Source organism: Drosophila yakuba, chromosome 3R (assembly GCF_016746365.2).
Source record: "Drosophila yakuba strain Tai18E2 chromosome 3R, Prin_Dyak_Tai18E2_2.1, whole genome shotgun sequence".
NCBI classification, from domain to species: Eukaryota; Metazoa; Arthropoda; class Insecta; order Diptera; family Drosophilidae; genus Drosophila; species Drosophila yakuba.
Window position 1 is genome coordinate 28,330,494 of NC_052530.2, and position 12,186 is coordinate 28,342,679.

Genomic DNA, 12,186 nt, shown 5'->3' on the forward strand with positions numbered 1-12,186 from the left:
GCAGGCGAACTTCAATCACCGAAACCCCTCATCAAAATAAATAAAGTCAAGAGAAAATCAAATGTACATATAAACATATTTTAATTACTTGGTAATCAGGTACTGAACGGAAAAGCCTCGCCGATGGCATTGTTCTCTTCCAAACGCTGGGCAATTGGGCTCCAAAGCTTTGGGTAGGATTGTTGCAACATCTCCAGGTTACCGACGATGTACAGCGCCCAGCGAGCTCGAGAAAGAGCCACACACACCCGATTGGCTAGGCGAAGGAAGCCAATTTGGCCGGACGCATTGCTGCGCACCAGCGATAGCAGCACAATATTGGCCTCCAGGCCTTGGAAACTATCCACACTGGCCACTTGCACCGTGGAACGATACATTCGGGGAAGCTGCAGAAGGAAAGAGAATTTGACAATCATATAATGTGTATTATGTATTGCTAACATACCGCTTTCTTGATGCACTCTATTTGGGCATTGTACGGGGACAGGATCGCAATATCGCTGTGTTTGTATTTGGCCTTCTGAATCAGGAACTCAGTTAATTTGGCCAACACGCCAGCTTCGTAAAGGTTCTCGATGGACATATCAGTGGTGCGTTGCTCCGTTTGGTTGTGCTGAACAAAGTACAAGTTCTTAGCCATCAGGCGGATGTTGTCGTATGCCTTCACTGACTCCGAGCAGAGCAGTTCGTCATAAATGCTGGGCACAAGGAGATCGGAAATGCACGGGCGCATGCGGTACTGCAGATTGAGCAGTGAAAATGGCAGACCCGCCACAATGAGTCGTTCAAAGAGCGAGATCTGTGGGACCTTACTGCTGCCGGTGAATGGTTGCAGCTGCTTGTGATCGCCGACAAGGATCACATGCTCTGTGTGTGGCGTTAGGCAGGCCAGGATATGTGCCTCCTGAATCTCAGCTGCCTCCTCAAAGACGACGCACTTTGACTGCAGCAGCCTGAACAAGAAGTTAACACGAGCCGCGCACGTGGTGGTCATAGCCAACACGTCCTTGTCCCTCGCTAGAAAGAACTGGAAAATCATGCGCAGTGTTTCGATACGCTCGGCAACCTGATTAAGCTGCTCCTGAGCCGCCAGCGTCTGCTGGTAGCTGTCCTCGCTGCCATCAAAGTTTGCGTACAGGCCTTGTAGGTTCTGAAACTTTTCCTTGTATTCACAATTAACCAGCCACCAAATTCGCTTCAAGCGCGGTGGCACCAAATCCGGGTTGATCATGGTACGCACATTAAACTTGGATATTTGCGGATCTCGCGACTGGCTGCCAAAGCGAAGAATCTCTTGGGTGTACTGCGACACCTTTACAAGGAATTTGTCCAGCGAGTTGTTGGTATAGGTCAGCACAATGATGGGTCCCGTGCCCAGGGCTTTGGCATTCTGTATCAAAGTGTTAACCAACTCCACAGAAAGGTGTGTTTTTCCGGTGCCTGGAGGTCCCTGAATGATGCTAAACTCCCTGGTTAAAGCTTCCTTGAAAGCAGTTTTCTGACTCTCGTTGAAGGGCAAACCGTCGGGTAGTTTGTCCAGCGTGAAGGGCTTTGTATTAAAACATAGCTTAACTCCTGGTTTCATGTACGCTGGCGGTGGTATCTCCAACTAAATAATTGATAAAGTGGAATCAATTTCAGTTGTTCAATTACGCTTAGACTTACTTCTCCGTCTAGAATATAGCGACGCATGGGAAACTGCTCTGTGCTGCAGGTGCTCAGGTAATTGTGAACCCTGAGATAAGGCTCAAAAAACACTGGCGCCTGGAACATGATCAGTGGTCGGTCGTAGATGTTTCCAATATTATATTGTTTGACAATCTGCACACTTAGCTGCGGATGTATAGAAATATAATGAGCATTCATCTTTATAATGATGAACATATAGCTTACGCAATCCTCCTTTAGTTTTTCTGGCTCCGTATAGCCAACGGAAGCCAGAATTAGATCATCAAAGGCGAGACTCGTGGTAAGACAGAGCAGTGTCCCAGATTTTATGGATTGCAGCCAAATCTTATAATCATTCTTCGATGCTTCGGTAGAGTTTACCTTCAAGAAAACTAGGCTGTGACGCTGAGCCTCCGCAAACTGCGGATTTAAGGACAGATGCGCATTGGACCACAGAAGGCCCTGTTGCTTAAACTCATCGACATCCGTTTCGCTGCGTAGTTGCTGCACAAACTCAATTAATGGGTCCAAAAAATCTTCCTTGAGTAAATTTCGCTGTGCATTCAAATATTGAACCACTTTGTTGGTCACTAAAAGCTCATTTTCTTCATCATTGAAGGCCTTAGTGTCTTCCTTGCCCAGTAACCTGTCCAGCGTCGGATAAATCTGTCCCTTGACATTATGTGAAAGGTTGCCGCTGAGTGCATCGAGACCTTCTGCCAATTCGCCTTTAAAGGAAGGTGCCAACTTTTTGTATAGTTCCACCAATTCGTAGCCCTGGCGACTAAGTACGCCATGCTTATGAGCTCGCAGAAGCATCCACTTAATATGGCTTAATATCAGAGCCGAATCCGCATCACATTTTGCCACAGCGGCTTTGGCCTGCAAAAGATTCTTGATCTTGTCCAGAAGCACCGTCTGCCGACTGAAAGCGGACAGAAAGATTTCATCAAATCCACCCAACTCCAGTTCGCAGAGCGACCACAGGATATCCACGAACAGGCCAACTCGTTTCACACTATCATTGGCCAGCACTTGATTCACGAAGAGATCTCGATCCTCGGACAAGAAGTATAGGAACATGTCGACGGCTGGCATTTTCAGCGCCTTTGTCAACTCGGTCAGGGAGAACCTGCCGGAGGCCTTGCCATCACTTCCGGCACTCACAGAGGAGGCCTCCAGGCTAAGTTGCTTCAAGTAATGTCCTCCCACTGGAACCAAACAGCTTGATAGTACAAGTATCACAGCTGGTGATTCGTAGGGTACTTACCCTCAGGTGGACAGCTTTCAATGTGCTCCTCATTCGCTCTCAGCTCCTGGGACTTAAGCGTCTTCTCCAGGCCCTGCAACAGTTTGTCCTCATCCTGGTTAAACCAATCTTCATCTGAACTTGACATGATGTTTCGTATGAATGCTTTGAAATCGCAATTGAAATGCCAAAAAGTGCGACGTGCAATTTACAGTGAAGCTTACTTATGTGGACAAATGCATTAAAAAAAATCCATTTGTCTCAGCGGCATTTTTAAGTGTGCTTATTAACTATTAAGCAAAATAACATTTTTTGTTTATTACCATGTACTAAAATTATTTAATTAAAACGATTAAATATTATTTGGTACCTGCTAAAGAGTATCTACTGCATTGGCAGAAATCCTGATTATTATGCGACGCTTTAAAGCGTTTACGACCTGGTCACACTACGCTTGGAACTGAATGGATGGTTGTGGTGTAATTTAGCGAAATTCTTTAAGATATTGCGCGTTAAAGTTCTTACACATTGGAATTACTGCCGTCAACAACAATTATAATAACACAAACACGTCTAAGCAACTAAGTTGAGTAAGTACAAAGTGAATCCACATGAAATTGTTTACTTTTAAATCAGCCCGCGCTTTTTCCCTCGCATAGAACAAAACCAAATGGAACGGAGTCGCAGAGGCAGAATTCGGCGGATGCCTACGTCCGGATCAGAAAGCGATGGCTCCACAGCAGAACCAACTCGCAAGAGGAGCAAACAGCAGCTCGAGCAAACCCAATCCGAGGCAGAGACGGAGGCGGACTATGTCGAGTATCACGAAGAGGAAGAGTCGGAGAAATTCGAGAACGCGTCGACTTCGCAGACGACAAGGTCTCGGAACAAGCAGGCGCGCCAAAGAACTTCAAACATGTCCCAGCGCAGCGGCAACTTTAATCTAACTGTAAGATTTAAGGATAAACCATTTAGACCCAGTTTATCTAACACATATTTTTCATAGTCTGAGTTATCCATACCGAACGCCTTCGATCGCTGCGGCAAGGTAATTTCCATGCGCCTCACCAACTTCATGTGTCACTCCAATCTGTTCATTGAGTTCGGGCCCAACATCAACTTCCTGGTTGGCAACAATGGGAGTGGCAAGAGCGCCGTAATCACGGCACTGGCTTTGGGTCTGACCAGCAGTGCTAGAGCAACTAACCGGGCCAGCAGTATACAGAGTAGGTAGGAGTAAAAGCAATACAAAACATCCAATTATGATACATCCATTTAAGAGCTCATCAAGAACGGTGAAGCTAGTGCCACCATATCCATAACGCTGTGCAATGCGGGATTGCGGCCCTTCAAAGCGGACGTCTTCGGGCCCCACCTCACCGTAGTACGACAAATACGCCACTCCTCCTCGACTTACGACCTCCAGGACGCTCGCGGTAGAAGCGTCTCGAAGAAAGTGTCTGAGATTAGGCGCATGCTGCTCTGCTTCGGCATCAATGTGGAGAACCCCATTTTTGTGCTGAATCAGGAGGCGGCGAGGGAGTTTTTAAAAGAGTAAGAAGATCCGCAATCGTCTTAAGAAATGCCTCCTAAGCATGTTTTATTGTTTGCAGATTGGAGCCAGCATCGAATTACAAACTGTTAATGAAAGCAACTCAACTGGATGTTTGCACCAGCAGTCTAACGGAGTGCCATGCTCAGCGACGTCATTTCACCCAAGACCTGGAACAACTGCAAAAGGTGGGTGTAGTTTAGCTAATAGTATTTCCTGTCTCTATGTTTGTGTGATTTTAAAATTTAACAGAAAAGAGAAGTGGTGGCCAAGCAAGTTGAAGCGGAGGAGGAAAAGGTGTCAATTCTTAAGGATAAGGAAATTGTCAAGGTAGGACATTTGAGTAGAATATAATAGTTAACGCTAAACCTAACATCGCTTTACTTACTCAGGTTAAATTGGAGCAGTGCAAAACAAAACTGGCATGGATGGCCGTGACGCAATATCAAAAGGAGCTCGAGAATCTAGAACATTCAATTAAACTGATTGAAAACAAGAAGGCGAAGCTGGAACAGACAACATCCAAAAAGGAGAGCACGCAAGCCACCATGACCCAACAATTGAAGTGAGATTATTAATATTCTATAGATGATTTATTGTATAAACATATCCCTTCCTATTATTTCCTCACCAGGGAGTTTGAGGCTTCTAAAAATCAAATATTGGCAACCTACAAGGCCCAGGATGAGAAGCTGAGAGCAGCCAAGAAGGCAGTGCAGGACCTGCTTTTCCTAGCCAGCCAAGTCAAAGCCCAGATCGGGAACGCAGAACGTCGCATGCGAGAGGATCAGCATGCGTATGATGAATGTGAAAAGCTAATAGGAAACTATCATGCCGACTTTAATCGGGTTAAGGAGCAGCGGGAAGAGCACGCTAACAAGATGGAGACGTTAAAGAAGCAGGTGGCCGATAGCGAACAGATCATTGCCCAGTTGCGAGAGGAGCAGCAGCAGATTAAACGAGACATTAACTCGGTCCAGGAAAGGGTGGACGCTGTACAAAATGAAAGAAGACAGCTGCATAAATCGAAGCGTGAGTGAATATCTTTCTTCTGAAAAAAACCTATTATTTATTGTTAAATTTTTACAGAAAACATCAGTTGGGAGATGGAAGCACTGTCTCGCAACAAGTCCAATAAACTTTCCGTGTACGGTGAGCAAGCGATACAGGTTGTGCATGCACTGCGAACTCAGTATGCCGGTTCCAACATGCATAGAATGCCTCGAGGGCCGCTGGGCCAGTATATCAGTGCGCCCAATCCAAAATACCGCGACCTGATTGAGAACCAGCTCATGTCCTGCCTGCGCTCGTACATCGTTAGCTCCGACCGCGAGCGCCAGTCGCTGCGGGCGTTGCTGCAAAACAAGTTCCAAGGCGGAAATATGCCCACTATTATAACCAGTCCGTTTACGGATCGCGTTTACGACGTGTCTCGAAACAAAGTGCAACCCACCACACCAAACACCACAGTGTTAATCGATGAAATCAGGTAAATGCATTTGCAAATTAAGGTAATTTATTTAATTTTTAATTTTCTACATTTTAGCTGCGATGATCCTGTGGTAATGAACTACCTTATTGATATGCTACGAATCGAAACGGTCCTTGTGACAGAGTCCAAAGAAACCGCCGAGTTCCTCACCTCCGACACTGAGAATGTGCCGCCCAATCTAACGCGTGTGCTGGTGCCGAACCTGGGACTGGAGTACATACCTTCTCCCAACTATGCTGTATACTCGACTAGGATAACACCCGCCCGCTATATTCATATAAACGTCGATGATCGGATACGACAGCTTCAAATGGAGCAAAGCGAACTGCAGGAAAAGGAGGCTTCTTTGGAAATAGACTACATCCAACACAGAAAGGCACTGGAAAACACCCAACAAATGATTTCGAAGAAGAGTACTATGATTGGTCAGCATCAATCAAGGAATCAGAAGGCTATGCAGCAGATAATGGAGCTGCAAAACTTTGACTATCAAGAGCTACCGGAGTACGATCGTTTGGTAAGTGCTATTTCTCAAAACCTTTCGGTAATAATTTATTTTATTGCTTTTATAGAAATCTCATTTAGCTGATAGCGGCGAAAAAATTGAGAAATGTAGGGCAGAACGGGAAACGCTTCAGGAAAAACTTGTTAGCATCCAAGAGAGCAAGGCAGAACTTGAGTCAACTGAAGCCGCAGAGAGGCGAGCCCTTGACGGGATTCACAAGAAGCTTTCCACACTGGACACCGAAGTTAGCGATGTCGAAAGCAAGATCCGCAGCCTGGACCTCCATTATGAGGAAAACACTCGTAATTTCCAAAAAACGTTGGAGCTAGAGAAAAAAATGCTCGGCGAGAAGAAGACCGTGCTGAACGAATTGGAAAAGGCTCGCGAAGAGGCAGAGAAAACGGGAGAGTTTGTAGCAACGACGCAATCGGAGGAGAAAATTCGCGAAGCAATAAGTCGCTACAAATCAAAGATTAAACAAGTGGAGCAGCTTAACTATAACCATGAAGAGGTAGAAAAAGGATTGGCGGAGCTGCGAGATGAATTGGGCCTGCAAGCTCGGCACCTGGAAGTGGTTGAATCCGTGATCAAGAAGCTCCGCGTGGCCTACCATCACCGAGCGCAACTCTTTCAGAGATCGCGACATCATTACTTCACAATGGTTCAGTTTCAATTTGAAGTACGTATTGAGTTCTTGAACCGCGATAATTACCTTAAACATGGTTTTTTTTAACTTTTTAGCAAGCGCTTGCTATGCGACAATTTAGAGTTAGTTTCGAGACCAGTGACAAAGAAAAGACGTGGAAGATCAACGTATTTCCGCCCAGTGGGAATGAGACGTCCAATACCAGGAGCTTATCGGGCGGTGAACGATCGTTTACGACGGTTTCCTTGCTGAAAGGACTTTGGAGCACTTCAGATCATCCGTTCTACTTTTTGGACGAATACGATGTGTTTACAGTGAGTTCGATTTATATTTGCCACTTTTTTGAGTATTCCAAAGCAACGTATCTTCTTTCAGGATGAAGTAAACCGCAAGTTTATCACGGAAATTCTAATCGGCGAGGGTTTGGAGTGGATTTCGCGTCAGTATTGTTTCCTGACGCCCCAGGACACGAGGGTCGAGGCTAGCAATCTGATCACCGTGCACAAGTATGAAAACTATTTAATCGAATTTGAGCACCACATTAATTGGATTCATTTGTTTTTTTTTTCTAGACTTGAGGCTCCCGAGCGGTAACACTGTTAAATAATAAACCAAAACTCAAAAGTTGCAGGGCGACGAAGAATAAGAACCAACTGTATTTTAGGAGTTAATGAAATGTATGAAAAGTTTCCATTTTTTAAATAAGATTTATATTGACGAGATAATTTTAAGTTGCTTACGAATAAAAAAATGTTCATTTTTCATTTATTTATAAATATTGTACTTTTAAAAGGTTTTTTAAATGTCTTCATATATTTCATTTTCAAAATATCAAGGGACTTCCTCGATGTGGCAACTTTGGAAAGAGCAGGGTGGCAACCCTTGCGAATCATATGTTGGTTGCATGTTCGAGCTGCATGAAGCGGTATGATGTTTTTTTACACTATTTAAAAACATATTTTCTTCAAATTTAAATAAACTTAAGTTTTAAATGCTTAAGGAATTCAAATTTCATTAGATTCTTAAGTCTGCCAGTTTAGGTTTAAGATATATTCCACATTTGAACCGAATACATCAAGCAGTCTGAACGTGCATTGACCCTCAGCTGTAAGTAACCTCAACGCGGCGGCGACTGGATTTATCGTATTTGTTTGTTGAAATTGTTGAACTTATTAAACTTGCACAATGAGCCGCAACTACAAGGAGGATCAGACCAACGAGGTGGAGGCGTTGGACTCCATATACTGTGGCGAAATGGAGAGTAAGTTGCACGGCATTTACTAAAAAGCCACATTAAGAATTGCCTCTGTTCAGTTCTCGCCACGGAGCCGCACCACAAATTCCAGATTCCCATCGCCACGGAGGAGTACAGTTCGGAGGAGCCCGAGAAAGGTCTGTCCTGCAAACTGGTCTTCACATACACAGCCACCTATCCGGATGGAGCACCCGTGGTGGAAATCGAGGAGCCAGAGAACTTTGAGCACACGTTCGAAACGCGTCTGCTGGAACACCTGCAAAAGACAATTGAGGAGAACCTGGGCATGGAGATGATCTTTTCGCTGGTGAGCAGTGCCCAGGAGTGGCTGAACGAGCGTTGGGATGAGCACAAATTCCACCAGGAGGAACTGCGAGAGCAGAAGCTGCGGGAAGTCGAAGAGGAGGAACGCAAGAAATTCGAGGGCACCCGTGTGACGGTGGAGTCCTTCCTCACATGGAAACTCGAATTCGAGGACAGCACCGGCATTGCCGCCAAGCGGGAAAAGAACAATGTGTCCAAGAAACAAACCGGACGCGAACTCTTCATGTGCGACACCACGCTCAACGATTCGGACATCAAGTTCCTCCTGGAGGCGGGTGAAAACATTGAGAATGTCAAAATCGATGAGACGCTGTTCCAAGATATTGGCGAACTGGATTTGGATGAAGATGATGATGAGGATTGGGTGCCCGGGGCGGACGACGACGACGATTAAGTTACAAACTAGGTCTACTCCGTAGAGTGAAGTTACAACTCAATGGCATATTTGTGAATTGTAAATAACATTAAATGCCAACTTCTTTATTAATCTTAGTTGTTTGGGTTCTGCAAGCTCATTTCGGAAAGCCGGAAACTGGTCTCCGCTTTAATGTCATCCAGGTCGAAGAACTCCTCATCGCTCTCCTCCTGCTTTGGCTTCTCTTCCATCTGGCTTTTCCTAACCGCTGGCAGTTTCTTGTTGGGGAAATTCAGATTAGACCAGGAGCCGGGCTCCAGCTTGGGCAGTGTAATCTCCACTTTAGTGCCAAACATATGCGCACTGGCATTGCTCACATTGACAATCTGCAAGAGAATATGATTAGCCAGTTTACCATGGAATTTAGATAGCTTTGGAACTTACACCACGCAATTCCAGGTCCAGGTCAAACCTGGCGTTGTCCTGCTCGGGAAAGACCAGGTAAACGTGCAGCCTGATGGGATTAAGCTCCACCACACTCTGACTGTAATCATACTTTTTGGCATAAATGGCCACTACCACATTGGTGGCCGTCTGGTGCCAGTCGTAGCGGCACTGCACAACCTTTTTGTCGTCGTTCTGAAAGTAGAGTTTACCAAATGCATCTCGTTTCTTCCAAGTCTATTGCTTTCTAAGGCACCCACCTCTTTAACCCATTTGTGCTCACCGTAGGCACAGCCCTTTTGCGCCATAAACTGGGCAAAGTCCGAGGTTCGTTTCTGGCAGCAGGACCAGAATTTCATGCCCTCGTGAAAGATGGGCACGCCCGGATGGTAGGTGCACTCTCCAAAGTCGCTGCTGGTACCCGTAAAGGAGTACGTGCATCCGTTATTCTTGCAACTGGTTCCCACTTCGATGGCATCGCTGGACTTTTGAACAGCCGGCGTTTTGGCTGCAAACACGATCTCTTTCAGGGCAGGAGCCACGGCGGGCTGTAGGACGGTCAGCGGCGAATCAATGGGCGGACGCGGCAAGGCTTCCCGGATGGGTGCCCGCACCTCGATTACATCGTCCTTGTCGGCGGACGCATCTCGAACAGGTTTCTCCGGCTCCGGTGGCTTCACATTGGAGTGCTTTGCCAAGGTGCAGCCCTTGATGTTGAGGAACTCGGTGAAGTCCACCGACTTCTTGTTGCAGCAGGACCAACCCTTGTAGGCGTCGTGGAAGAAAGGTTCGCCCGGATGGTGCCGGCAAGATTCTGGACGGGATTACGGGTGGTTAAACAATCCGCATTGACTTTAACGCCGGCTGCTTACCATCGTTGTTGGTCGCCGGATCGAAGAGTTGGCCACAGCCTCTGTTATAGCATTGTTCCATGATTATGTTGTTTTGGTTTAACTTAATATGTGCCAATTTCGCTTAAAATCTAGAATATTCGCCTGCAAACAGATGTGTTTCATACTTTCTTACCATCAGCATGGGCTCCGATATTAAGGCGCTAGTGAGTGATGGTCACACTGCAGAGGCAAGCGCGAAAATTCAAATTGATTGATTTGCTCACTTTCATTTACATTTCTTATTTTACGTAATAATATATGCTTGATAATTATTGAAAAATCTGAAAATTTATTATAAGTGTCCAAGGTTAACGAAGTTAAATTTTCTAGTATTTCAATTCAATATCTTTGGGTTATTTCTATTAATTTTATTGTGAACTATGTCATGGTTAAATATGTGTTTGTTTAAAAATAGGTGCACTTCTTGGCGAATAAACGTAAGCAGTGATTTTAATGCCTTGAAATATGTGACAAACAGCTGCTTTTTTGCACACCGATCATCGCTGGTGGCTTTTGGAAAGGCCAACAGTCGCGAATTGAGAGCAATTAAAAGTGATAGTAAATTTGGAATTATGTTAATTGCTGCCACTGTTTAGCCGACCAATGCGGTCTTTATAGAATTTGCTAATTGCAAGACGGAATTGAACCAAAAACCATTATTTGCCAAATCACCTGAAGGTCAGCAAACGACTGGGTTGCGGCTTTGGGTTTTGGGCTACGTGATTTTTGAACGGAACTGGCCAGCGACATTTTGAAATTAGATCAAAGAATGGGCGGGATACTGGAGTGCTGGTCTCTGGCGGCTTCTAACTGGTTCCCGGAGGCCTCGGGTAATGTCGCCGCCTTGTATGATTTCATTTTTTCATTTGTCGCACTCAGTCATAGACACACGTTTTCACGGTTTCATTTTCATTTATTGCCTGCGGTGTCGGGGCATAAAGTATACTTTATACTTGCTCACTGTAAGAAAAATCTAAGCTTTTTCTCTCAGTTGCAGCGAAATATGCATTAAAATGTATCAAACTAGAAAAGTTATCTATTTATTGTAATAGGTACGTGGAACATACCAACAATTTTCCAGCATAATCCCTTCGTTTTGAAATCGATCTACTTTTTTCACCGTGCAGTCGTTGAAACTGACGTTTCGCTGGAAATTCTTGTGGTCAACAAGGTTATCAACACGTTTAGCCTGGCGCTGTTCCTGTGCCTCGAAAACAAAATCAGAGAGAACGCATTAGTTTCTCGACTATCAGATACCCAGCTCAACTAGTGGCAGTACGAGAATAAAGTTTCAAAATTTGTTCATATTGATAACATCTATCTTTAATCAACTTGGCTGGTGATCCTGATTAATTCTTTCTTTTTCCTGTTACGAGTACAAGCTTTTCTAAGAATCTGGCATACCCTTATTCTCTGCGAGTATGTTTATGGTATAATTATGACAAAGTCGGCGTTTTCCACAGCTCCACAGGCACATTCGCCGCTTTAACTGCGGCTGTGAATCATGCCATGATCCAATGATCCGTTGCCCATTGTTGTGAAACCGAGCGAGAATTGTGGACTTTTTCTGGTGCGGTGCAATTCTGGCATTTGGCTTTTGACAATCGCAGAAATGCAACATATATAAATAAATAAAAAAAAAAAATAAATATAGCGGACACTCTGGTCGCAACATCGCCAGTGTCAGTGGAAATTAACACCGCCCGTTTTGACTTTGGCTTCGGCTTTTGTCTTTTGCCCCGGCCGCCCGGGCGTATACGTAATTTAGCATACAATGGCGAGCCAGCAAAAGCCATATAACAT

General features: G+C 45.0%; 4 protein-coding genes across 4 annotated transcripts; 2 read left to right on the top strand and 2 right to left on the bottom strand.

Annotated features, from left to right (window-relative positions):
* Positions 1 to 64: 64 nt before the first annotated feature.
* On the bottom strand, positions 65 to 3,099 carry LOC6538757 (NFX1-type zinc finger-containing protein 1). Its single transcript, XM_002099235.4, has 5 exons — positions 2,939 to 3,099; positions 1,894 to 2,879; positions 1,666 to 1,833; positions 446 to 1,609; positions 65 to 386 (listed from the first exon to the last, which is right to left on the bottom strand). Exons 1-5 carry the CDS (start codon positions 3,063 to 3,065, stop codon positions 96 to 98), a joined length of 2,736 nt encoding a protein of 911 aa, XP_002099271.1. The 5' UTR covers positions 3,066 to 3,099; the 3' UTR covers positions 65 to 95.
* Positions 3,100 to 3,353: 254 nt separating this feature from the next.
* On the top strand, positions 3,354 to 7,837 carry LOC6538758 (structural maintenance of chromosomes protein 6). The gene is made up of 14 exons (XM_002099236.4): positions 3,354 to 3,507; positions 3,577 to 3,866; positions 3,924 to 4,143; positions 4,198 to 4,471; positions 4,531 to 4,657; positions 4,722 to 4,799; positions 4,862 to 5,034; positions 5,104 to 5,501; positions 5,559 to 5,958; positions 6,016 to 6,478; positions 6,534 to 7,145; positions 7,208 to 7,426; positions 7,488 to 7,618; positions 7,685 to 7,837. The coding sequence occupies exons 2-14, from the start codon at positions 3,588 to 3,590 to the stop codon at positions 7,704 to 7,706; spliced, it is 3,396 nt and encodes a 1,131-aa protein (XP_002099272.1). The 5' UTR covers positions 3,354 to 3,507; positions 3,577 to 3,587; the 3' UTR covers positions 7,707 to 7,837.
* Positions 7,838 to 8,202: 365 nt separating this feature from the next.
* On the top strand, positions 8,203 to 9,178 carry LOC6538759 (RWD domain-containing protein 1). The gene is made up of 2 exons (XM_002099237.4): positions 8,203 to 8,373; positions 8,427 to 9,178. The coding sequence occupies exons 1-2, from the start codon at positions 8,298 to 8,300 to the stop codon at positions 9,083 to 9,085; spliced, it is 735 nt and encodes a 244-aa protein (XP_002099273.1). The 5' UTR covers positions 8,203 to 8,297; the 3' UTR covers positions 9,086 to 9,178.
* Positions 9,136 to 10,522, bottom strand: LOC6538760 (cysteine and histidine-rich domain-containing protein). Its single transcript, XM_002099238.3, has 4 exons — positions 10,363 to 10,522; positions 9,751 to 10,304; positions 9,491 to 9,685; positions 9,136 to 9,432 (listed from the first exon to the last, which is right to left on the bottom strand). Exons 1-4 carry the CDS (start codon positions 10,421 to 10,423, stop codon positions 9,181 to 9,183), a joined length of 1,062 nt encoding a protein of 353 aa, XP_002099274.1. The 5' UTR covers positions 10,424 to 10,522; the 3' UTR covers positions 9,136 to 9,180.
* Between the last annotated feature and the right edge of the window lie 1,664 nt (positions 10,523 to 12,186).